At 48.5% G+C, this 25,641-nt stretch overlaps 1 protein-coding gene across 2 annotated transcripts in view; it reads left to right on the top strand.

Annotated features, from left to right (window-relative positions):
* The first annotated feature begins 14,917 nt into the window (after positions 1-14,917).
* Rps6ka1 (ribosomal protein S6 kinase A1) overlaps positions 14,918-25,641 on the top strand; it is a 39,522-nt gene continuing 28,798 nt past the window's right edge. Inside the window, exons 1-2 of one of the 2 annotated variants that reach the window (XM_090335494.1) lie at positions 14,918-15,155; positions 21,216-21,260. In XM_090335494.1, coding sequence (XP_090191620.1) covers positions 15,093-15,155; positions 21,216-21,260 — 108 coding nt within the window. In that variant the 5' untranslated portion in view covers positions 14,918-15,092. Of the gene's footprint in view, positions 15,156-21,215; positions 21,261-24,648; positions 24,734-25,641 lie in introns of those variants that run through there. The other variant, XM_090335496.1, reaches the window with a different exon arrangement.

Here is a 25,641-nt window from a genome sequence, read left to right as displayed (position 1 = left end):
TTTTTTTTTTTTTTTACCAGTCCTGGGCTTGGGCTCAGGGCCTAATCACTGTCCTTGGACTTTCTCAAGGCTTAGCACTCTACCACTTGAGCCTCAGCACCACTTCCAGCTTTTTTCTATGTATGTGGTACCGAGGAATCGAACCCGGGTCTTTGTGCATGCTAGGCAAGCACTCTATCACTAGGCCAAACTCCCAGCCCCTAGCTGAAATATTTTCTGGGCTGGCTTTGAACCACGATCCTTAGATCTCAGCCTCCTAAGTAGTTAGGATTACAAGTGTGAGCCACCAGTGCCCGGCTTAGCTGAAATATTTTTACTGGTGTATCAGTGAGATTAATGTTCTCTTTGTTATAAAATTCCCCAACAACTTTTCACCTGTTTTGTTTTTGTTTTCAATATGTAGATTTAAATTCAGGTCCTTCTAGCTGGACAAACATTTTACCATATGAGCCAAGCTTTCAGCTCCATTTATTGATTTACTTGCTAGGCAAATGCTCTACCACTTGAGCCACTTTTCCAACCCCCAATCTATTAGTTTTAATTTTCACTGATAAGCCATTATCTTATTAGGTAGTTAAAATGGTTGTTTTTCTAAATTTATCATTCCCTTTACATTCATTACCTGGAATTCTTCCACAAAGGACCATTTTTCATTCATTATTCTCTTGAAATATAGTTTACATAAGCCAGATTGATTCATTCTGCTCTTCTGCTCTCTCCCTCTCTTCTCTCCCCCTTTCCACTCCTTTCATCTCTCCCCTCCCTTTTTTTTCTTCTTTTTTTTTTTTTTTTTTTTTTTGGTCTTGGTCCTGTGGCTTGAACTCAGCCTGGGAGCTATCCCCCAGCTCTTCAGCTCAAGGCTACCACCCTACCTCTAAAGCCACAGCACCACTTCTGGTTTCCTGGTGGTTAATCAGAGATAAGAGTCTCACAGGTGGGCCGGGAGTTTGGCCTAGTGATTAAAGTGCTTGCCTAGCATGCATGAAGACCCGGGTTCGATTCCTCGGTACCACATACATAGAAAAAAAAAAAAAAAAAAAGCTGTAAGTGGCGCTAAGGCTCAAGTGGTAGAGCTCTAGCCTTGAGAAAACCCAAGGACAGTGCTCAGGCCCAGGACTGGCAAAAACAAGAGTCTCACAGGTATCGGGCCGGGAGTTTGGCCTAGTAGTTAAGGTGCTTGCCTAGCATGCATGAAGACCCGGGTTTGATTCCTTGGTACCACATACATAGAAAAAAGCCGGAAGTGGTGCTGAGGCTCAAGTGGTAGAGCTCTAGCCTTGAGAAAGTCCAAGGACAGTGCTCAGGCCCTGAGCCCAAGCCCAGGACTGGCAAAAAAAAAAAAAAAAAAAGAGTCTCACAGGTATCAATGTTTGTGAAGTAATGCACCTTCTGTCTGGTGATCATAATGTAACCCTTCTATTAATTACAATTTTAAAAAAAGAGTCTCATGGACTTTAGTGCCCAGGCTGTCTTTGAACCGTGACCCTAAGATCTCAGCCTCCTGGATTGCTAGGATTACAGGCGTGAGCCTCTGCACCCGGCTTCTCCCTCCCTGCTTTCTGAGGCAGATCTCGTCTTACAGTCTGTAGCTCGAGCTGGCCTGGAACTGTATGCCACCATACATGGCCTCCTCTTACATATTTCTATAATTTTTTTTAGAAAAAGCTCAAGGCCAATGCTCAGGCTCTGAGTTCAAGCCCCAGTTCTGATACCAAAAAGCAAAACAACAAAAGGAATAATGTCAATAATATCAACATTTAGTATAAGCACAAAGCCTAGACCTTACAATTGTGTAATAGGGCTCTACTTCCCTCACTCTAACCCCAGCCCAGCTAGATCTTGTCTTTATTTAAATTTTCATATAAAGGCTCAGTCATGTGTCAGGTGAAATGCTTCTATTTTATTGCTCTCCTCGTTATTGCTGATTCCAATCCTGCCTTTTTTGTTGGTGGTAGTGGTGGTGATTGTAGGGCTTGAACTCAGGGCCTAGGCATTGTCCTTGAGCCTCTTTGTTAAGGCTAGTCCTCTATCACTTGAGCCATAGCACCACTTCTGGGTTTTGAGTGGTTAAATGGAGATAAGAGTCTCATGGGAACTTTTTTGCCTGGGCTAACTTTGAACTGAGATCCTGAGTAGCTAGGTTTATAGGTATGAGCCGCTGGCGCCTGGCTCACACCTTAGCCAAATGGCCCTTGCCCCTACGTGATTCACTTCTGCCAGAGGCCATCAGTTTCTGAATGGAGCTCTGTTTAAGACAAACCCAAAGGTCCCTTCCACAGCTAACATTCCTACTTTCCAGTTCTAGCTCCCTAAGCTATTTCAACGGTAAGGCCTGAGTAAGTCAGGTCATTTTTCTGAGTCACAGATGTATGGGTCCCTTGGAAATGGAATCATAGCCAAGCTTAACCCAGGATGTTTCTGGGAGGCAGATGTGTGAAGGCTGGTTTAATTTTGGGGGGATATTTAGCTTTGAGCGTAGGCCCTCATCCTTGCTAGGCAGATGTGGTACCACTTGAGTCTTTCTGCCAGCCCCTTTTTGCTTTGGCTATTTGAAGAGGAGGGGCAGCATTAGGGCTTAAGTTTACTGCTTCATGTTCTCCTTTTGTTTTCACTGACTCTGGTACTCTACCATTTGAGCCACCCTTTCACTCTGGGATTTTGCTCATTTATTGGTGAGCTAGGCCTTCTGTGGCAGGGTTGCCTTCAAGCCTCAATCCTTAGCTCTTACTTAGCCTTCTAAGTAGATAGGATTATAGATGTGAGCCATCAGCACCTGATGTATTTTGGTTATTTTTACATTTTGTTTTATTTTTTCATTTTAATTTTTGCTTACGGCAAGGGCTCTACCACTTTGAGCCACAGCTCCACTTCTGTTTTTCAGGTGGTTAACTGGAAATGAGAATCTCAGGTACTTTCCTGCCTGGGCTGGCTTTGAACTGTGATCCTCAGATCTCAGCCTCCTGAGTAGCTAGGATAAGAGGCGCGAGCCACCACCACTCAGCTCTATATTGTTTATTTTTGAGATGGGTTCTTTCCCTGGTCCATGATCCTGCTATTTGTGCTTCCCTTCCTTACCTGGAGCACAGGGGCTCACCTTCATACACAGATGGAGTCTCACAAACTTTGATGTCTGTGCTGACTTTGAAGCATGATCCACCATCTCCACCTCCCAAGAAGCTAAGATTATAGATGTGAGCCACCATACCCCGGCTTCTTTTTGTAAAGAGGGAGACACTGGCTGAGCAAAGAGGCTCATGCCTGTAATCCTAGCTACTTATGACTGAGATCTGAGGATCAAAGTTCCAAGCCAGCCCTGAGCACAAAAGGACCTGAGACTCTTACCTCCAGTTAACCTCTAGAACATGGGAAGTGGGTCTTGGCTCAAGGATAGTATTGTAGCCTTGAGCTGAAGAGCTCAGGGACAGCGCCCAGGCTAAGTTTTTTGTAGGTCATGGGACCCACAAAAAAAAAAAAAAAGAGGGAGACACTTCCCAGGTGACAGATACGGAGGTAGGGGGGATGGGGCTTGATGATGGTAAGGATGTTCTTCTGAAGTCCCAGAAGTTGCACCCAGATTCAAGGTGTGGGGGAGAAGAAGGTACAATTCTTTTCCTTCTAGGAAAAGATTAGATCATCTTGCCCCAGAGGCAGGAGGCTGGTCACTGTGACCTGGGCTGCTCTGATGCACGAGTGAAGCCTGCAGGAGACACATTCTCCTCACTGCCATTAATAAAAGTCACGAGGTGGTTGGGAATGTGGCTTAGTGGTATCATGTATGCAGCCCTGGGTTTGATTCCTCAGTACCACCTAAACACAAAAGGCTCCGAGCAATGCTGCGGTTCAAGTGGTAGAGTGCTAACATGCAGCCAGGGCCATTTCCCTTCCAGGCAAAGGTACTGGAGAAGCAGGGCGGGAGAGAATGCTGAGCACAGGGATGTGAGCCCATCCGCTTATCTGACTTGTCTGTCTCCCTCAGTAAGAACACTAGTTCCTAGAACAGGGGTGATACAGACACACTTTGTTACTAAAGAGCCAGCAAGCAAATATTTTAGGCTTTTGCAGGCCATATGGTCTGTGTTGCAACTATGCAATTCTGCTGTTGTGGTGAGAAAGCAGCATAGACGATACGTAAACGGAGCATGGCCAGGTTCCAGTAAAACTTTATTTATGGATACCAGGACCCGAATTTCACATAGCTCTCCCCTGTCATGAAATACTCTTCATTTTTGAACTTATTTAAGAAGGTAAAAATCATTCTTAGCTTGCTTCTTTACAGAATAGTGGTCTAGCTGTGGCCTGTTGTCCTTTTACCCTTACCTAGAGGGCAGGGGTCTGTTCCCAGTGCCTAGGATGGGTGTCTGGGGCATAGCTGGTTCCCAGCATTCATTGATGACCGCCTGCTCCAGCTTTTGTCTGTTTTCCAATTTTATTCCCCACCCGCACCCCCTCTTCTTTTCTCTCTCTTTCTGTGTGCAAATGACAGTGTTGGCGCCTCACTCTCTTGCTTGACTTTTTTGTTCCAGGTTGCTTTCTTCCACTTGAAGTATGTTTCTAGTCCTGACTTTTTCCTGGTTAACCAGAGATAAGAATCTCAGAGACTTTCTGTAATCCTTAGATGTCAGTCTCCTGAGTAGCTCGGATTACAGGGGTGAACCACCAGTGTCTGGTTAGTTTGTCATTTGGACTATTACTCTGTGTGTGTGTGTGTGTGTGTGTGTGTGTGTGTGTGTGTGTGTGTGTGTGTGTGTTTTACCAGGCCTGGTTCTTTTGCTCAAGGCTAGTAAGGTACCACTTGAGCCTCAGTGCCACTCCCAGCTTTTTCTGTGTATGTGGTACCGAGGAATTGAACCCAGGGCTTTACGAATGCTAGGCATGCACTGTACCACTAAGCCACATTCCCAACCACCTCCTGTCTTTAATTCATGGCAGCAAGGAGATTGTGTCTTCTCGAAACTGCCAATCTGTGGTACTGCCCAGTGGAGGAGCCTGTTGGCTAACTTTACTGTTTTGTTCTCCTTGAACAGACTCTGTCGTGATGGGCCTTCCTACCTTCAGGCTCCTGGCCCTGCTCTTCCTCTCTTCTCATCTTTTCTTTGGCCAAATTCTTCATCAGATCTGTGGTCATAGTCACAGTCCCTCCAAGCCAGTGTTTCTTCTCTCTTCATCCCACACTTGCTAGTGTGGGGCTCACTCATGGGCCCCACCCCAGGTTCATGTCCTCTGCAGGAAGAATTCAGAAAAAAAGAGTCTTAGATGACTCTCATCACTGCTGTTGGGCATCTGTTTTATGCTAGGCACTGCATAGGTATTTTATTTATTTATTTTTGTCAGTTGTGTGCCTTGAACTCAGGGCATAGGGGCTATAACTGAATTCTCTTGCTCTACCCCTTGAGTCACACTCCTAACTTCCAGTTTTTGAATGGTTAATTGGAGATGAGAGTCTCTTGGAGACTTTTCTGCCTAGCTGACTTCAAACCCTGATGCTCAGATCTCAGCTTCCTGAATAGCTAGGATTATAGACATGAGCCACCAGCGCCTAGTACAGCATTTTATTTTTTAATTTCATTTAATACTCATAATCACCCTTAGTTAAAAGGTGCAGAAACTGAAATACTGAGAGCTAGGAGGGAGCAAAGCCAGTATTGGAACTCAGGTTCAGCCTGGTACCAGTACCTCATATTTGTAATCCTAGCTACTAAGGAGGCTGAGCTCTGAGAATTGCAGTTCAAAGCCAGTCTGGACAGGAAAGTGTGAGATTCCTTTTTTTTTTTAACCAATCCTGGGGCTTAAACTCAGGGCCTGAGCACTGTCCTTGGACTTTCTCAAGACTAGAGCTCTACCACTGAGCCACAGCACCACTTCCAGCTTTTTCTGTGTATGTGATACTGAGGGATCGAACCCAGGTCTTCTTGAATGCTAGGTACTCTACCACTAGGCTAAACTCCCAGCCCCACTTGAGACTCTTATCTCTAATTAAGCACCAAAAAGAAGTAGAGCTGTGGCTCAAGTAGTAAGGTACCAATCTTGAGAGGAAAAAACAAACACTCAGGGATAGCACTTAAGCCCTGAGTTCGAGCCCCCCAAAAATATTAGAACTCAAGTTTGTATAGCACCTTTCACAAGTGTATTTTGGAGACCTGTAATATATCAGGCACATCCAGGTCTACAGCAGTGAGCAAAAGACATCAATCAGTGCTGCCTCTTAGAGTTTTAATTTACTGGGAAGAAAACAGCTATGGATGTATGATAGCTCATTAGAGGACAGGTAGGCCACAAAAAAAGAACAACCCTTGTAGTCCCCTTGTTGAGTAGCTGTTTTAGACTCAGGAAAGTCTTATCTGTGGAGGTGACATTGGAGCAGAGGCATGGTGACATAAGGGATAGAACTCTGAGAGGGGAAGATGAACATTCTGGGTGTCAGGCACAACAGGAGCAAGCCTAGGTAAGAGCTTACCTGGCATGTGCAGTAAGCAGGAGGGCAGCAAGCCAGGACCAATGGCAGGAGAGGAGGTGCAGAGGGAGCAGGGACCAGTCCTGTGGGGCTTTACCAGCTTGGCAGAGGCTTTGGGCTTTGTTTGAAGTGAATAATGATGAAGCCAGGAGAGGATTTCAAACCAGGGAAGGACACTATCCTGTTTCTCAGAGCTAGAATTGGTGGTCAGAGACCCTCCTCTCTTCCCCCTCACCATCTCGGAACCTCTTTTCTCTCCTGGAAAATGACAATAATTTCTGTCTCATGCCGAGCATCAGTGACTCATACTTGCAATTCTAGCTACTCAGGAGGCTGAGGTCTGAGGATTGGTGTTTGAAGTCAGCTTAGGAAGAAAAGTTTATGAGATTGTTTTTTGCCAATTAACAAGCAAAAAGCCTGAAGTGGAGGTGTGGCTTGGTGATAGAACACGAGCTTTGAATGGAAAAAGCCAAGAGAGAGCTAGGACATGAGTTCAAACCTCAGTACAGGCACAACAACAACAAAAACCAGTTCTTCCTCATGTTCTTGTTAGAGTCATTGGATGAGCTGTAGCTTGGAAAATAGCTCTGGCTGGCCACTGGGGTTGAGGATGCTAGAGCATTTGCCTTGCAAGCATGAAGCCCTGGGTTTGCTCTCTAGTGTCTGTCTGTCTGTCTCTCTGTCTCTCACACCCTCCTCCCTATAACCCAAAAAGGCCTCATGAAGCTGGGTGTGGTGGCTCACACCTGTAATCCTAGCTACGCAGGAGGCTGAGATCTGAGGATCAAGGTTCAAAGCCAGCCTGGGCAGGACTTGAGACTCTTATCTCCAATTAACCTCTTGAAAATGGGAAGTGGTGCTTGGCTCAAGAGTAGGGCAGTAGCCTTGAGCTGAAGAGCCCAGGGACAGTGCCTAGGCAGAGTTCAAGTCCCATGGACTCCCCGCCTCCCACAAAAACCCCTTCATGATTGTGATGAATACATAAATGCTTAGCTTGTTCCTGGTGTGTTTAATCACTTGTTAGAGGTAATTGCCACTGTCTTGATCGAAAAAGACAGCAGAGGACACGAGGTTCTGAATTCAAGCCCCAGTACTGGCAGAACTGTTACCACGATTCTTCACTGTGTTCCACTTGCTACCAGGAGATGCTTACACCAAGGCCCTCCTCTTCTAAGGGACCAAAAAAGAATAGTCATGTCAGAGTGGCTCCCCCCAGCAGGGCCCATCCAGTAAACATATCCTCAGCTGCAACAGAGAGACCTGAACCAGCTTCAGCCAGTCTGTTACTTCAGCCTCTGATCCCTGCCAAAGCAACTTCTTCAATAAGGAACAGCAAACCTTTTGCTTTCGTGAGTCACTCATTTAACAAACACCTCAATTAACCACCCAGAACAGCCTGTTCTAACCCTAGTGTTATTATTATTATTAATATCCAGCACTTTGAGGAGAGCATCTCAGACTATGGACTTAGTCTGCCTAGGTCTGAATCACAGGTGTGTAATTTCACTGCTGGGTGATATAGGTCATACGATATTGTGTGTGTGTGTGTGTGTGTGTGTGTGTGTGTGTGTGTGTGTGCCAGCCCCAGGGTATGGTACATACTAAGCACACACTCTTCCACTAATTTCCACTAAGATACATTCCCCAGCCCCTAACAGCCACTTTGAATATCTATATGCCAGGGACACAATGGAAAGCCAGGAAGATCCACTACTGCCCTCTCAGAATTCTGTCTAATTGAAGAGCTAGATGTTAATAATCCCATAAATGACAGTTAAAGCACAGCACTGTGGGATAGTGTGTGTGTGTGTGTGTGAGAGAGAGAGAGAGAGAGAGAGAGAGAGAGAGAGAGAGAGAGAGAGAGAGAGAGAGAGAGAGAAAGAGAGAGACAGAGACAGAGAGATGAGGGAAGATATCCTAGAGGAAATGATTGCAGAGCTGAGCTGCCTTCAGAGAGGGAAAGAACAAGGAGCACCATGTACAAAAGACCTGTGATAAGAGAAAGGAAGGAAAATGTAGAGGGAGAGGGAGACTCACATGTGAGCTGAGCTAAGCTGCAGCTGCATTGGTGCGTTGAGGGCTATGGTTTGCAGGTATAGCTCTTTGCTGAGTGATGCTATTCTTTCTCCAGGAACAGAAAAAACAGCAAGTTGACCTGCTCAAACACCCCCTCATATAGTCTGTTTCCTCTCCAAAACCCTTGGGGAGAGATGAGAGATAAAAATATATTCATAGGGCTGGGAGTTTGGCCTAGTGGTAGAGTGCTTGCCTAGCATGCAGGAAGACCAGGGTTCGGTTCCTTGGTACCACATACATAGAAAAAAGCTGGAAGTGGTGCTGAGTTTCCAGTGGTAGAGCTCTAACCTTGAGAAAGTCCAAGGCCAGTGCTCAGACCCTGAGTTCAATCCCAGGACTGGCAAAAAAAAAAATCTATTCATAAGCAGTTGAAAAACAGGGCCAGGAGTACGGTAGAGTGCTTGCCTAGCATGAATGAAGCCCTGGGTTCAATTCTCAGGTACCATATAAACACAGAAAAAGCCAGAAGTGGCGCTGTGGCTCAAGTGGTAGAGTGTTAGCCTTGAGAAAGCCCAAGGTCAGTGCCAGGCCCTGAGTTCCAGCTTGCCTACATCCTGTTCTCATTCTTTCAGCACTGCCCACATCCTCATTCTCTGGGTCTCACATCCCTTCCTAAGCATCACTGAAATGTGGCTAGATGCAAGCTGAACCTTTGGCACCGGTGTGCAGTCTCTTTGGAGCCCTGAGTAGAAAGACTACATTAAACAAATAAAAATACAGGAACCCAGTTCAACTTGGGTGTTCAGATAATTATTTAGGGAACTATTCCCAAGTGTTATAGTGCCAACCCTGAGCAGCAGGGGTTCAGCATCCCAAACTGTTCACAAGCAACTGAACTGAGGAACACTGACATTCATGTTCACAATGGCGGCTATATTGGGTCCAGGCTTTCTTCAGACTTTTATGCCCAGAACAGGAACTTGACCTTGAATCTTTATGCTCTTATCTATTTTGTTCAAGCTGGTACTCTGCCACTTGGGCTGTGCCTCCAGTTCTGCTAGTTAATTGAAGATAAGAGTCTCACAGATTTGTTTGCCCAGACTGGCTGAGTGATCCTCAAATCTCAGCCTCCTAAGCCCTCTTACCAGCTTTTACCTGTCCTTATTGGAGACAGGTGAAAGAGGGAGTGGGTGTGGCCTTGGAGGGAACTGGAAAATAAGAGGCTTCACTTTTTTTTTTTTTTTTTTGGCCAGTCCTGGGCTTGAGCTCAGGACCTGAGCACTGTCCTTGGGTTTTCTCAAGGCTAGAGCTCTACCACTTGAGCCTCAGCACCACTTCCGGCTTTTTTCTATGTATATGGTACTGAGAAATTGAACCTGGTCTCTGTGCATGCTGGACAAGCACTCCACCACTAGGCCAAACTCCCAGACAGCCTCCCAGGTATCACATCTTTTTTTTTTTTTTTTTTTTTTTTTGTGGGTCCTGGGGCTTGAATTCTGGGCCTGGGTGCTGTCCTTGAGCTCTTCAGCTCAAGGCTACCATCTTACCCCTTTACTCACAGCCCCACTTCCCATTTTCTAGTGGTTAATTGGCGATAAAAGTCTCAGGTTCTTTAGTGCCCAGGCTGGCTTTGAACTGCAATCCTCAGAACTCAACCTCCTTAGTAGTTACAATTACAGACATGAGCCACCAAGCCCTGCAAGGCTTCACATCTTATCTGTACAGTGGGGCCATACCAGCTCCTGCCTCAGTTGTTATGAGAATTACATTATAGTGGATGCAGAAGTGCTTAGAACAGTGTCTGGTTCAAGTAACTTAAGCTATAATTATTTTTGTTGGTCATGGGGCTTGAACTTTGGGCCTAGGCACTGTCCCTGAGCTCTTCAGCTGAAGTCTACCACCCTACCCTTGAGCCAAGGTGCCACCTCTGGTTTTTGAGTGGTTAATTGGAGATAAGAGTCTCACAGACTGTAGTGCCTGGGCTGGCTTTGAACTGTGATCCTCAGATCTCAGCCTCCTGAGTAGCTAGGATTACAGGCATGAGCCACTGTGCTTGGAGAATAATTATTTAATAACGTCAGACTGCATGGAAACCTCGTAAGAGCAAGGACCCTGATTGTTCCACGATTATATTCTTAGTATAGAGAAGACATGACCTGCTTTTACCTTTTTACTTTTTGGTGGTGGAACTTGAATTCTGTACCTGGGTGCTGTCCCTGAGCTCTTCAGCTTAAGTCTACTACCCTACTCTTTGAGCTACAGCGCAGTTCCCTTTTTCTGGTGGTTAACTGGAGATAAGAGTCTCACAGAGTTTCATGCCCGGGCTGGCTTTGAACTGTGATCCTCAAATCTCAGCCTCCTGATTTGCTAGAACTACTGGTGTGAGCCACCACGCCTGGCTTTTTTTTTTTTTTTTGCACCTGCCCTAAGACTTGAACCCAGGGGCCTACGCACTGTTTCTGAGCCTTTTTGCTCAAGGTTGGTGCTCTGCCACTTGCGCAACAGCAGCAAATTGTCTGATTTATTGGTAGTTAATTGGAGTTAAAAGTTTAATGGACGTACTTGCCCCGGCTGGCTTCAAACTGAGGTCCTCAGATCTCAGAATCCTAAGGAGCTAGGGTATTAAAGGCATGAGCCACCGGTGCTCAGCTCTGATTTACTTTTTGTCTTCAAATTTATTTAGTTTTTGGAGACAGGGTCTTCATGTAGTAGTGCAGATAGCTTTGATCCCTGTGCCTGAGATTGTGTGCACCACCAGGTCCAAAAGACCTGGTTTTAGAACATATGTTAAGGAAAAGGGCTTGTGTGTGTGTGTGTGTGTGTGTGTGTGTGTGTGTGTGTGTGTGTGTGTAAGTCATGGGTCTTGAATTTGGGGCCTGGGTGCCCCTATCTCTTTCAGTCAAGGCTAGTGCTCTACCTCTTTGAGCCACAACTCCATTTCTGATTTTCTGATAGTTCACTGGAAGTAAGTCTCGTAGACTCTGCTGAGGTCCTCAGATCTCAGTCTTCTAAGTAGCTTAGATTACAGGCATGAGCTACAAGCACCTGGTTTGGTATGTACTTTATAACCATAAATATTTTATTGAATTACGTGAATTTAGTCCTCACAAGATTGAAATAATTCCCATTTTAAGACGAGTAACTGAACTTAAAGACTTGAGTCATTTAGTGTTAAGGAGGCAGCAAAGCTGGGATCCATATCTGGATTAGTTGCATTCCAAAGTTCTTGCCATTCAAAACTCAATTCAGGGTCTGTGGGTGTGGTAGAATCCTTGCCTTTGCCTGCCAAGTGTAAGGACCTGAGTTCAATTCCTAGAACTGCAAAAGCAAAACACCCTGCTCAGGTTACAGTTAGAGTCCTTCCTTGGGGAATTCAAGGAACCAGTGAGCATGTGGATTCAGAGATCATGTCTCCTTTGATCTGTATATATGTCTGTGAGTGTGTGTGTGTAGTGTATGTGCCAGTCCTGGGGCTTGAATTCAGTGCCTAGACATTGGCCTTGAGCTTCTTTTGCTCAGTGCAAGCACTTTACCAGTTGAGCCACAGCTTCATTTCTGGCTTTTTCTTTGGTAGTTTTATTGCAGAGAAGAATCTCACAGACTTTCCGGCCAGGGCTGGCTTTGAACTGCAATCCTTAGATTTCAGCCTCGTGAGTAGCTAGGGGGCACCCAGCACTCAAATCCCTTGATTAATTTTTTTTATTAAAAAATTTTTGTTGGGCACTGGTGGCTCACACCCATAATCTTAGCTACTCAAGAGGCTGAGATCTGAGGATCACAGTTTGATATCAGCCCAGGGAGGAGAGGCCCCTGCCCTCTTTATCTTTTCTTCTTCTTCTTTTTTTTTTTTTTTGCTGGGATCTGGGATCTGTCCCCTGAGCCTTTCTGTGTTTAATGCTAGCACTCTACCATTTGAGCCACAGCTTCACTTCCAGCTTTTTCTGTTTATGTGGTACTGAGGAATCAAACTCATGGCTTCATGAATGCTAGGCAAGCACTCTACCACTAAATTTCTCTGACACTCTTTATTTCCAGTTAAGCACCAAAAAGCCAGAAGAGGAGTTGTGGCTCAAGTGGTAGAGGACTGGCCTTGGTGCACAAACACTCCAGAGACTGCACCCAGCCCTGAGGACACCACAAATAAGTAAAAATATTTTATTTTATTTTTTCCTGAGAAAAGGTTTTGGTATATGTATCCCAGGCTGGCTGCAAACTCTTGGACTCCTGAGTTAAATCCTTTTGTGTGTGTGTGTGTGTGTGTGTGTGTGTGTGTGTGTGTGTGTGTGTGCCAGTTCTGAGGCTTGAACTCAGGGACTAAGCACTGTCCTTGAGCTTTCTTAAGACTAGAGCTCTACCTCTTGAGCTATAGCACCACTTCCAGCTTTTTCTATGTACGTGGTACCAAGGAATCAAACCTGGGTCTTCATGCATGCTTAGCAAGCGCTCTACTAGGCCATACTCCCAGCCCTTAAATCCTTTATTTTTTTTTTTAATTTTTATTGTTGGGATAATGTATAGAGGGGTTATACATTCGTCAGGTAGTAGGTGCATTACTTCTCAAACATTGATACCCCTTCTCATGTGTTTGTCCCTGTTTCCCTCCCCCCTCTTAAATCCATTTTATGGGGTTTTTTTTTTTTGTTGTTGTTGTTGTTTTGTTTTTGCCAGTCCTGCAGCTTGAACTCAGGACCTGGGCAACGACCTTGAGCTTTTCCCGCAAAGCTAGTGTTCTGCCACTTGAACCACAGCACCACGTCAGGGTTTTCTCTGTATGTGGTAAGGAGGAATAGAACATGGGTTTTTGTGTATGCTAGGTGAGTACTCTACCACTAAATCAAACTCCAGGCCTCATTAAATCCATTTTTATTTGCATTTATTTATTTATTGGCATTGGGGATTAAACCAAGGACTCCACACATGCTAAGTAGGTGCTCATTCATTGAGCTTAAGCTCCCAAGCTTAATTAAGTTCCCACTATGATTTTTTAAAATTATTTTTATATTTTTTATATTTTATTGACATTGATTTTTACATCATATTTCAAATGTCATGTTTAACAAACACGTATTCAAGAAGGGAATTTCTACATACAATCACTGGCACATAGAGTTTAGAATATAATTAAAATTAAGCTGAGTCTTTGTATTTTTAGATTATATTTGAGCTCTCTAAATCTGTTTTAATCACTCTGCTTTTTTCATTAATGAAAAACTTATCATGATACATTTTTTAATAGAAGGGTTACATTTTATTCATCAGATAGAAGGTGCATTACTTCACAAATATTGACACCCTTTCTCATGTCCTGTTTCCCATTTCCCTCCCTCCTCCCCCAATAAGCAATGTATTTTTTTTGTCAGTCATGGGGCTTGAACTCTGGTCCTGGGCACTGTCACTGAGCTCTTCAGCTCAAGGCCTTACCCCTTGAGCCACAGTACCACTTCCTCCCACTATGATTTTTTTTTTAAAGTCCTGCTGTGTGACCTTGGAGAAGTCATTTATCTTTATGAGCTGGTTTCATGATTTGTAAATTAGGTGGTGGTAAGAATTCAAGGAACTCCCATGTGGGCAGAGGTGTAGCACAGTGCTGCAAAGGATTCTTAGGAAGCAAAGATTCTATGCCTAGCATCAAAACAAACAACAAAAAAAGGAAATCCGCATGCATGTTGGTGGAGCCCAGCCTACAGGAGGCTTTTGATAAATGTATTCCTTCCCATCCCCCTCCTAGAGCTGCCCAGTCATGTGAAACCAGCAAGCTCCCCCTCTGAAGCCCTCACCTGGGACTCAATCACACCACCCTGGACCCCGAGACCTCTTTAGGTGGAGGCTGAAGGTCGTCCGGGGGAATCCCTCTCCGTGGCCGTTCATTCCAAATGCCAGCGAGCGCCGTGAAGCCTGCAGCCTGCCCTCCTCACGACGGTAAAGTACTGGGCCTGTCGCTCCAGCGATACCAGACCTGGCTTGAAACCAGGGTCCTCCAATGACCGGAATGTGCACTGAGAAATCACCCCGGGGGCACTGGGGGTGCTGACGGATCCCTGGAGATGCCACTGCGGGCTGCGCGGAGGGCAGAAGCCGGGAGGACGTGAGGACCGCGGGGCGCGGGGTACTCCCAAGCCTGCCCTGGGATCTAGCCCGGGACACCCCGCGTGCCTGCAGGCGGGTCGCGAAGCCTCTCCCGCGGGAGGAAGAAGCAACCTTAGGGTTGAAATTCCAAAGGACCTTAGGACTGGAGACGGGTGGCCTCCGGGGTGACCCGCCCTGAGACCCAGCCAGTGGGCTGGGGTCCAGCGGGGAGGGGGGCCTCGCAGTGGAGGCCGGGCGGGACTCCGGACGCCGCGGGGGCGGGGGTCCGCGCCGGGAATGCCGCGCCGCGGGGGCTGGGGGCGGGGCTTCGGCGGCCCCGCCCCCAGCCCAGGTAGCCAATGGGCGCGGCGGCGCGGGGTGACGGAAGGAGCCGGAGTGCGAGTGCCGCGGCGGCTGCGGCAGTGGACGGCCCAGCTTGAGCGCCGGGGGCTCGGGGGCGCGTGGGGGTCGGCGTGCAGAGCCTAGGAGTCCCTCGAGCCCGGAGGACGCGCAGCCGGGGCCGCCGGAGGAGCGCGGGCGGCCTGGGGGCGGCGGCGCGATGCCGCTCGCCCAGCTCAAGGAGCCCTGGCCGCATATGGAGCTGGTGCCGCTGGACCCGGAGGTGAGGGAGCGGGGCGTGGGGGGGACGGGCGCCTGCGGCCGGCGAGCCGAGATCCGCACAGGGGCGGGGCGGCGCAGTTCGCCTGTGCAGCCCGGCGGGTGCCCTCGGTTCTCCTGCCGCCACACTGCCGGGATCCACCCCCTGTGCTCCGGGTGTGCGTGTGCACGGGACGGTTCCGCCCATCGCTGAGTACCTCCGCGCCGGTGCTGGGAGAGGGGACCCCGTGGGACGCTGAAATCCGGCCCCCTCTATCCACACCTTTAGGACCTGCCTCGCCTGGCATCTTTTGGGAGCTGTCATAGATCCTCCATTTGTGCAGAGAGGCAGGGCTTGGCTCAGATGTCTGGAATTCTAGTAGGGACAAGGATCATAGGACACCCACCCACACTCTGCCAGCGGCCCCCCACCCCCCAGGACATTCCCTTCTCTCCTCCTCACTGCTGACCCTTAGCGGGAGCTGCCCCTCTGAGTCCCTGGCAGTTGTGGAATGTGAGATGACACCACCCCTGTGGAGCCGAAACTCCTAGTTTCCTTTGCCCTTAAGGCTAGGGCCAGAGGACACCTAGTGTCCCCTGCTCCTGGCTGTGCTGAAGAGAGTGGCCAAAAGCCCTTAGAACTTTTGATTAATTCTGGTGGGCAGACACCTTGTGTCTGCCTTCCTCCATGTTTCCCCTCCCGTGGTGAGGGCTGGGCCCTTGGGGAGTGTGGCCTCTGCCACCTCGGTTCTCCTGTCTTCCTCTTAGGGTTCTGTAGTGAAAGGCTCTGAGCATTCAGCAAGTCGGCTTTCCAGTGCCCTGTGACCCCAGGGTCAAGGTCAAGCCCTGTATTGGCAGGTTGAAAACTTTCCCCTGGCCTCATACTGCAAAGGCAGCTAGTGAAACTGTCCCTAAGAGAAGCTTTTGGGGGGCAAGGGGAGCAGACAAGGGTGGGCACCTCGATGACCCTGGTGCCTAGGTGATGTTTCTCCTGTCTTTTGCCTCTGCCCTCTCTTCTGTTCTGCCACAGGTGGAGACTGGTGGCACGAACGCCTAGTTTGCCAGCAGTCGAAGGTGCTGCTCCTTTAAAGGGATGGCCAACACTGGCTATTGGAGGGTGGGCGCGGCAGGATTAGGTAACCAACCTGAAGGCGCAATTTGGAGTAAATTGCTCTGGGATTCTTGCCATGGGGTTTTTATGGGCCCTACATGGCTGCTCAGAGGTTCTCTCGCTGACTCACCCTTTTAGGTGAGGAACACTGCCCTCTGCAGCCCCTACTCACGCCCCTCCCCAATACATATACACCAAGACTGGGTACAAGGCTGCGGGTGGCACGAGGAGACTCAGAAGTGTCTTCCTTTGCCCAGGCATGCTCCTGTGACCTAGGCTTCCAGAAGAGGTAGAGCTGGGATGAGAATGTCTAGGGAGGGATTCAGCTCTGCTTTTCCCCTTGGTTTCACTAGTAACAAGAGTAGATGCACACCCCAAAGCTCCTCCATTCTCTGGGACACTACTTCCTGCTTCCCTTTGGGAACTCCTGAGGCAGGGGCCAGGTTACTCATTCCATTTTGAGTACACTGCACCTGACTTCTGTAAGAGGAGACTGGTGAGTTTCAGAGTAGGGGGAAGATTTTTCTAGGAGCTTCACTTTGGAAGTGCTGTGTGACCCTCGGGCAGTTCTCAGCCTGTCTGGGCCTGTGTTTCTCCAGTGACACGAGCTAAATTCTAGTTCTGTTCCTTGGGCCTGGGAGGGTGCTGAACTCCTGCTGTCCCCTCCTCCCTTCTGTGGAGGTGCCAGGGACTGGGTGGTATTGTTTGGGTAACAGGAGACTTGGGGCAGCCGGGGTTCAGGTTGGGCCGTTCTCACTGGAGAACAGGGCTTCGCTGTTCTTAGCCCAGGTGACATGTAAATGATATAGCAGCTTGACCCACAGGTACCGGGCGCCATTGCCAGAGGCTCCTGGCTAGGAAAGAGGCTGGTGAGGTACTGGCAAGGCCACTTGGCAGAGGCCTGGGATCTGTATTGGAATGATACTGAAAATAGGCTGCTGGGAGGCAGGGCCTGGTCCAGGGTGTGGCCCAGGTGAAGTAAACCCATTGCTAGTGTGGGTGAAGATTCTGCTTCTGCCTAGGCCTTCCCTGGCCTTCTCCCCACGTCTGTTCCTTCCACACAGCTCTACTGTCTGCCATCCACCTTACTGCACTTCCCTATATCTTTTGTCTTTTTTATTTGTTTGTTTATTTTTTTGGTGCTGGCATTTGAACTCAGGGCCTGGGCACTATTCCTTAATTTTTTTTTTTGCTCAAGGCTGGCACTCTACCACTTGAGCCATAGCTCCATTTCTGGCTTTTTGGTGGTTCTGTGGAAATAAGAGAATCTCAAATTTGTCTGCCCAGGCTTGCTTCAAACCTCAGTCCTGAGATCTCAGTCTCCTGGGTAGAAGCTAGGATTACGGACGGAAGTGAGCCACCAGCACCTGGCTCTGTTACTTTAATTCTTACACTAACTTCTAAAGATAGGGGTTATTACTCTCATTCTCAAATGGGAAAATTCAGCTTAGAGACCTGGCCTGTGCATTCATGTCAGAGCCAGGATTGGAACTCAGATTTCTCACTGTCTTATGTCCAAACAAGGAGGCTCCTGGATGAGTATAGACTAGCTTCAAATTGGTCCAGGTGGAAGGTACTCCAAGAGCAGCTCCGGATGTTGGCAGACTCTTCATCTCACAGGGCCCTTGTCCAGCCTTTGCTGAGGGCTGGCAGTGTCCTGGCACCTGGCCCCCAGCCTCCGGCCGTGCGCAGGGCTGCCAGGGCTGGGCTTAGAACCCAGTTCCTGGGGCTCCTTCCTGTCTGTGGGACACGTGCTGCCTTTCTCCATCTGCTCTGCTGCTCAGCTTCTACAGCCACTGCCCTGGACCCCTCTTCTCAACAAGGAGCTAACCCCTGAGAAGGGGCTACAGTAGTCTGGGCAGCTTGTCCTCATGAGTAGTACTTTGAGGAGAGGGGGAAATATGTGATGTGATCTCCCTATTCTCTGAGTTCATAGACCACTTCCGGATTTTTTTTTTCCCCATCCTAGGGATTGAACCCAGGGGCTTGTACTCTACCTCTGAACTATATCCTAAGCTATGTCCTGAGTTATGTCCTAAGCATTTTCAGACAAGGACTTCATTCTGCAAGGTCATTATTGCTGGGCATTCATTCATTCAGCACTTATGTGATGAGTACTGTTCTAAGCAGTAGAGTGCAGCTGCTAGGAAGACAGTCTTGCCCTTATAGTTCAAGGGAGGAAATGGAGGCTCTGCAATGTAATGTGACGGAACCAAGGCCAAAGTAAATGCCTGGCAGAGCCTAGGTCAGTGTCTGTGTCTTTGTGGTTGCACCATCAAGTGTGAGCATGGGCTGGGTTTTTCTTTCCATTAAACTTCAAGGGAAGACAACCTTTCACCCCTTGGTACTCAGGCTGTTCTGTAGTTCTCTCTGCTCCCTTCAGTCCTTTTTCCATGCTGTCCACTCTCCTCCTAAGAGAGCTGGTGCACCAGCTGTTAGAGGTGTGGGGCTCTGTAAAGATGGCACCCAGGCCAGTGACCCTGCCAACCAGGAACTGGGGCAGGGTCCCCCGAATCATCCAGGCTCAGGGAACAGGCACCTCAAGGTATGCACACCTCTTTCCTTCCCTCACCAGGGATCTCGACTTGCAGCCACATGACTGGTCATGCTCCTGCGGCTGCCACCTGCTAGCTGAGGGACCTTAGGTGAATTCCTTAACTGAAAATGGGAGTAATAGAATGTGCTCTGTCCTTCTGGCTGTCTTTGCTGGGTTGACTTTTTATTGGACAGACTGTTTGCTGGATCCTTGCTCAGTGCCAAGGAGCTGCTGATGGACAAGAGAGATCTCCTTCTGAGTGTACTTGTGTGTTTGTGCTGCGGGACCCAGAAGAGTGTGGGAAGAGCTTGAGACTAGGTGGACAGATAGGTGCCATTTGACTTGGACCCTGTGTCACTTTTTGCCAAAGTGGCCAAGTCTCTGTTCAAGTCACTTTGGTGTGTGAAAAAAATGGTTCTAATCAAGGCTTCAGGTCATTAGGTTTAGCTAAAACCAGAACCCAGTAACAACAATGACTATTATTTGTAGACCAGTTACAATCTTCATATATATATATATATTATATATATATATTATTTATTTATTTATTTTACAGTTCCCATCCCCATCAGTCCTGGGGCTTGAACTCAGGGCCTGGGCACTGCTCTTGAGCTTTTTCAAGGCTAGTGCTCTACCCCTTGAGTCACAGCACCACCTTCAGCGTTTTCTGTGTATGTGATACCAAGGAATGGAACCCTGGGCTTCGTGCTTCGTGCATGCTAGTCAAGCACTCTATCACTAAGCCGCAATCCTGGCCTTTTGCCTAGCTTTTTCACTCAAGGTTAGTTGGTACTCTACCATCTGAGTCACACATTGACTTGTAGCTTTTTCCTGATTAACTAGGCTGATTTTGAACTGCAGTCCTTAAGCTTCCTGAGTAGCTGGCATTACAGGTGTGAGCCACTGGTGCCCTGGCTCCATAGAGGCCCTTAATAAATATTGAGTGATTGAGCAGATTATAACAGACACTTTCAATTTGGGGGAAGGATGGCGGCTTAAAGTGGGCTAATGGGTAGTCTGTGATCATATGTGGATCAATTCCCATGTCAAGAGTCTAGAATGCTAGGTGGACTAGAACTCGGTTTACAAAAGCATTCCTGACCAACCTATCTGTTCTCCCCAGGCTGCTGAGGCATAATAGCTATGTGTGTGTGTGTGTGTGTGTGTGTGTGTGTGTGTGTGTGTGTCTGTCTGTCTGTCTGTCTGTCTGTCTGTGTAGAGGCCTGTAGAAGACTTGGCTCCTGGGCAGAATCAGTGACGCTGAAGGGATGAAGGGGACAGGAAGGATGTTCTAGAGTGACAATGGAGAGCTGCTCCAGGAGCAGGGAGATTATGTAATAGGCAGAGCACAGCTGTGCCTACTGCTGCCAAGCAAGGCCACAGCTGCCCTGTAGACACAGCTCCTGGCTCCAAAGTCCCCACCTGCCCCGGGCTGGGTGTTCTTAGCTATTGGAGACCTCTTTTTCTCATCACAGTCTTCGTGCCGTGAGGGGTTGTGATATCTACTCATCATTCTGAAACAAGATAGGTTTGGTACACTTCTGGGTTTTCATTACTATCTGGATTGGAATCTGGAAGAAACAGGATTTCTGAGAGAGGGGCTCCAATGCCTGCCTCTCCCTGCAGAGAGCTCCCTGGGCTGAGATGCGGGATGTTTATAAGCAGAGCTTTAATGAGCACTGCTTAGATTTTGGAACACTTTGAATTCCTGCTTTTTAGTTGTGGAATCTTATGTACCATCACTGCTCACCTCTGAGTCTTAGTTTCCTTCTCTGCCAAGACTACCCCCCCAACCCCAGGGTTGATACAAGGATTTAATAATGCCACAGGTGTGAGAGCCCAACTTGGTATGCAACAGAAGCTCAGAAGAGCAGCTCTTAGCACCAAGCCCTCATCTCTTCCTTCCTAGGATTCTCTATTTATTGGGAAGGGTAGAATTGTGTGTAAACAGTTCCTGTAGTAAGGTAAGCAGTACAGTAAAACAACCCTGGGACCCAGTAGAGCCACCATTACTGCTGGACAAAGTGAGAGAAGAGGTCCCAGAGTGAGGCAAGTCCAGGACAGCCATTGTTTCTGGACTGGACACACCAAGACTTTGAATCATTATATACCTTTGTAGAAACTCTATGAAGTCCAGTGTGTATTGATTTTTTTTTTGGTGTGGGTCCTAGGACTTGAACTCAGAGCCTAAGCACTGTCCCTTTCTTTTTCTTTTCTTTTTGATAATGATGGTGATTAATTGGAAATAAAGAGTCTCACAGACTTTCCTGCCTCATCTGTACCCTCACTGTGAAAGCAGAAGTCGGGAGAGGGGGCCCAGCTGGAACTCGTGATTGTCTCCATGTCCACCTTGGGAACCATCAAGTCAGGGTATCCCAGGTGCACAGCTTTCCCTCATGTTGGGGGAACAGTGCTGCCCAATTTCTTTTCTCTTCCAGAATGGACAGGCATCAGGAGAAGAATCTGGACTTCAACCATCCAAGGTGAGGACCAAGGCCAGGCCTTGAGATCGTGGAGGTACTGTTTGTATGACCTTGGAGGAGAGAGACCTGTCCTTGCTCCACTTGGACACAAAGGCCCTGGCCTTTCATCCTGTGTGCAGCTCAGCCTTCCTGCTCCAATTCCACCTAATTCTAGTGGCAGCTGTGGGCATAGAATCCAAGTGTTCCATTCTTCCTATTTCATAGGCCAGGGGTTAGGAGCAGGAACTCTCGCTGGAACTCTAGCTATTTGTCACTCATACCAGTATAGATACTTCTAGATTTATTTACTCATGGGGTTTGGGTAGCTCTTAAGACAGCTCTTAAGCTTCTTGTAGGATTGGGCCTGACAAGGGCCTAGAAACATCTGGGCCCATGAGCTGGGGTGGTAATACTAGAGGAACCGACAGCCTCTGTAGTCCGACCAGGCCCAGTGCCTGGCAAGTGGCTGCTAGAATGATAAGCAACCCCTTTTGCTTCTCTTTCTGCTTATCATGGGTCTTTCCTATAGTCAGACACACCAGAGGCTAGGTGATAGTTGTATGACCGTAGGTGAATCCCCTGTCCTCTCTATGCCTTGGCTTTCTCATCTCTGTAATTGGAAACCACTGGGCAGAAGCCAAGCATGGGCAAACCTGGGTTCAAGTCCTGGCTCCATCTCCAAACTTTTCTTCTTTCTAGTTTTTGTATCCTTTTCTGTCAGTTGGGAAAAGATAGTCCAGAGGGGTGAAGGACAAATGAGATGATAACTCCTTGGCACACAGTAGCTTTAGTACCAGGAGTGAGAATGCATGCACAATACATTGCTCAGCTTAACTTCCTGCTAATAGCCCCACCTCTCCACCTAGGCCTGCCAGCCTGCCGAGCCCAAACCTATGATAAGCTCGACCTTTGAGATGGAATCAGGGTTGGTCATGTTGTTTATCTTGACTCAGCTTCTTAAGATAAGGAAACTGAGCTGAGTGGGGTGGGGCAAGGTAGGAAATATAGGTTCCTAACCCCCTTCTGTTGGTTACCTTGGCAACAGTGCCGTGGGCATGGGGTCAGTAAACCATGTAGCCTGGACCTCTTGGTTTATTTCTTGTCTCTGTCTGAAGAATTGTTCCCCAAAGTAGTTCCCCTAGGTTTTCTAGTAAGAAAGTGAAGAGGTTGTGGATCCTGGTAAAGAACCAGGGGTTCAGATCTTTGGGCTGAGGTTTTGGAAGTTGTAGAATAGTTGATTGCTTTTGAGGAGTTGGTGGTGAGTGCAACTTCTCACTCACTACCAGCCTCAGAGAGGCTTTCTAGTTCCTGGGAGAGGGCAGGGGCTCAGCGTGGGAATCTCCACTCACTCTCCAGTTCATGGCTCCTGTCCTGGAGCAGAAGATTCTTGGGTAGGAAGGGGGATAAGGCTAGAGATGATAAGGCAGCCAGAAACAATCTCTGCCATGAAGGGAGAGAAAGAAGGGAACCCTCACCTAGCACCACATCACAAGCTTTGCATGTAGTTCTCCAGTGCTCTACAGAGCCCGTAGAAGGAAGAGCATGGCCATCTATGACTTGAAGTTCTAGCCCCAGGCACCAACCTGCTCATTCATCTGTTGCTCCAGACAGACACCAGTATCCCTCAGTGCTCCCTTCTGGGCTTCATACACCAGGGGGCGCTCAGGACCTCATCAGTGTGTATTGAAATGAGCTGACATTTTACCCTTCATTAGACGTTCAGTGCACCTGGTTGTGGCACTCAGGGACCCTAAAATGAAGCTAATATTTCCTAGCAATAGGGAACAATCAGTCTTAGAGGGCAGGTGGCCATAGGGAAGCCCACGTGGCAGATATTATGGTAAGGGAAGAACATAGTCCTGGCCATATAGAACCTCCATTCTGGGCAGACACATACCAACCAGGTACCCACACTTCTCTTGGTGGCATAATGAGATGGGCACATCCAAGCCCCAGCTGGTGGCATCTGAGCTCCCGGCTGAGCATGGACCAGACAGATGGTCACTGCTGTATGTGGCAGTAGCCATTGGGTCCCTGACTATCTACCCTGCAGAGCTAGTTGGCTGGCATTTGGATGGTCTCATTTGAGTAGCAGGATAAAAAGAAGTTAGCCTTTCAGGTGGAGGGGATGGAGAGCCCAGCATCCTGGGCTTCCTTTTTGTCTCATTTGCTTGTAATTTGTGTCTCCAAGGCTTAGACTCCTTTCTTATTAAAGAAAACTAGAACTTACCTCTTACAGCCACCTGGAAGAAGGCTTATGGCATAGTGTTGCTTCATGCTTGTTTATTTTGTCCATTTCAGGCAAAAGTGGGATTGGGGTTTTAGCAGCTATAGTGTGGACAACTAGTACAGGTCGCTCTTGGAATGCCATCCACACTGCTACTACCCCAGGCACACTGAAGCTCCACGTGGCCTCCCTCCCTCCCTTCCTGGGAGTGGACTGGGCATCCCGGGCCCCCTCTTCCAGTTATCTCCGGAGCTGGACCCCTCTGAAGCACCTTCAGGTCTATTTTGAGAGCAGAGCGTTTCCCCCCTCCCCTCTTCCCTTCCTGTTTATGAAACCCTGATCCCTCTCAGATCCCTTAGCTCCCCTGGCCGGAGCTCAGGCAGGATGTGACTGTGGACTTTGGGGAGCCTCAGGTATTAGGAGGAACTTCCCTTGAATGGCTGGAGTGGGGCAGCCTACCCTTCCAGCACCTGGGACCTTTGCCGGTGCTCTGGCCCTTCAGCCTGTCCAGGGGAGACCCCGTGGCAGAGAGAAATTTTGTATACAATGCCTCTTTGTCTCCATGGCCCAGTCTGCTCCTAGAAACAACCATCTGAAGGTGGAGCATATAGTTTGAACCTTCATTTTACTGAGAAGGAAATTAAGGTTCAAATTTTCCCAGAAGCATCCAGCTGGTAAAGACCAGGCACACAGGCCTCAAGCCCCTAGCTCACACTGGTTGTCTTTGTTTTTCCCATTTCCTCCTGGCTACTTTTGTTCATTCTTAGGACTCAGCTGACTTCCCCCTGTCCGGCTCCCTCAAGGTCTCTCTTACTAGATAGTTACCACTTCTGGGCAGCCACAGCACCTTGATACAGCATAGTTGTGTTATCGAGTATTTCTTTTCCGTGCTGTGTGACGTCAAGTCCTGCTTTGGCCTGGCCATAGCAGGGCAGGAGCTGTCAGTGCTATCCAATGGAAAGGCACAATGCTGGTGTTTCATACCTGCAGAGAGGCCTTGCAGGGAACCATGATGAACTAGATGAGTGATGGCATGGGAAGCAGTCAGACTCAGGCTTTGCTCCCCTTTGCTACTTGTGTTCTTGAGGAAGTCACTTTGTCTCTGAGGCGAGATTTCTCATCTCTGATAGGGGGATTGTGACACCTCCCCTTGGAGGTGAGACACAGGCTGCTCATCCCAGTGCCAAACACAGGCCTAGTGGACCCCACAGCAGCAGAGGTTGAAGCAGAGAATGACTGTGTGCACTGAATGCCCATTCAGCGCCAGGTACTGTTCTCATTATTGCTCCATGCCAGGCCTGACCTAGGAACTGTCAATCAGGCCTCACTGCTCAGAGGCATGCTGGGAGATATACTTAGAGACAATCCTTGGGAGGGCCCAGATGCTGCCAGCTGGGAAAGGGACTGCTGGTGTCCATTAGGGCCAGAGACTATCAGGTGGGCTTGACCACAGCTGGAAGGGGGGATCGACTCTCGGGGAGTAATATCGTAGGACTCTGGGCTTCTGTCCCAGCTGTGCTGTGGGAGGAAGTAAACAAAGAGGAAGTGTCTGTGGGGTGAACTGGGCAGGACTCAGGGATGTGGGTGGCCTGGTGGCTGTCCTTCCCCCTCCTGCTACCAGAGTTTCATCCCCCGCCCCCCTGCTTCAGTGAAGGCAGTTCTGAGACTGTTTCCTTCCTCTTGTCACTTCTGGTAACCTGCTAGCCACAGTCATTCTTCCCCTGCTTCTGAGGTATAAGGGGGTTAGGGAGAGAGCTGGGACTGGTGCTTGCCCAGAGCGCTTGGCAGAGGGCTTCTGGGGCAGCTACCCGGGCCTGAGAAAGCCACAGGAGCCTCTATGTATGGGAGACATTTTTCACAGCCCTTCCAGGCCACGCTGCCCATTGCTGTTATAGGCCCTGCAAGGGAAGGGGAAGTCCTGTGTACATAGAGGCATGTGTTTCTGTACAGGATTGTCTAAGGAAAGGGTTTCCGATGATCAAAGCTCATGTCAGTTCCTGTGGGTGTGCTGGCGGGGGGGGGGGGGGGGGAATGATCCCACATGGAAGAGGGCAGAGCCTGCTGCTAACCTCTCCCTTCTGCAGCCACGCCTCCTCTTGCACTCTCCCCCTCCCCCACCCCCAGGGACTGAGACTGGCTTCTTCAGGGAAGACCTTGAGAGGGGGCAGGACTGGA

Source organism: Megascapheus bottae, chromosome 6 (genome assembly GCF_031878675.1).
Source record: "Megascapheus bottae isolate mThoBot1 chromosome 6, mThoBot2.hap1, whole genome shotgun sequence".
NCBI classification, from domain to species: Eukaryota; Metazoa; Chordata; class Mammalia; order Rodentia; family Geomyidae; genus Megascapheus; species Megascapheus bottae.
This window is presented reverse-complemented; position numbering and strand designations above follow the sequence as displayed.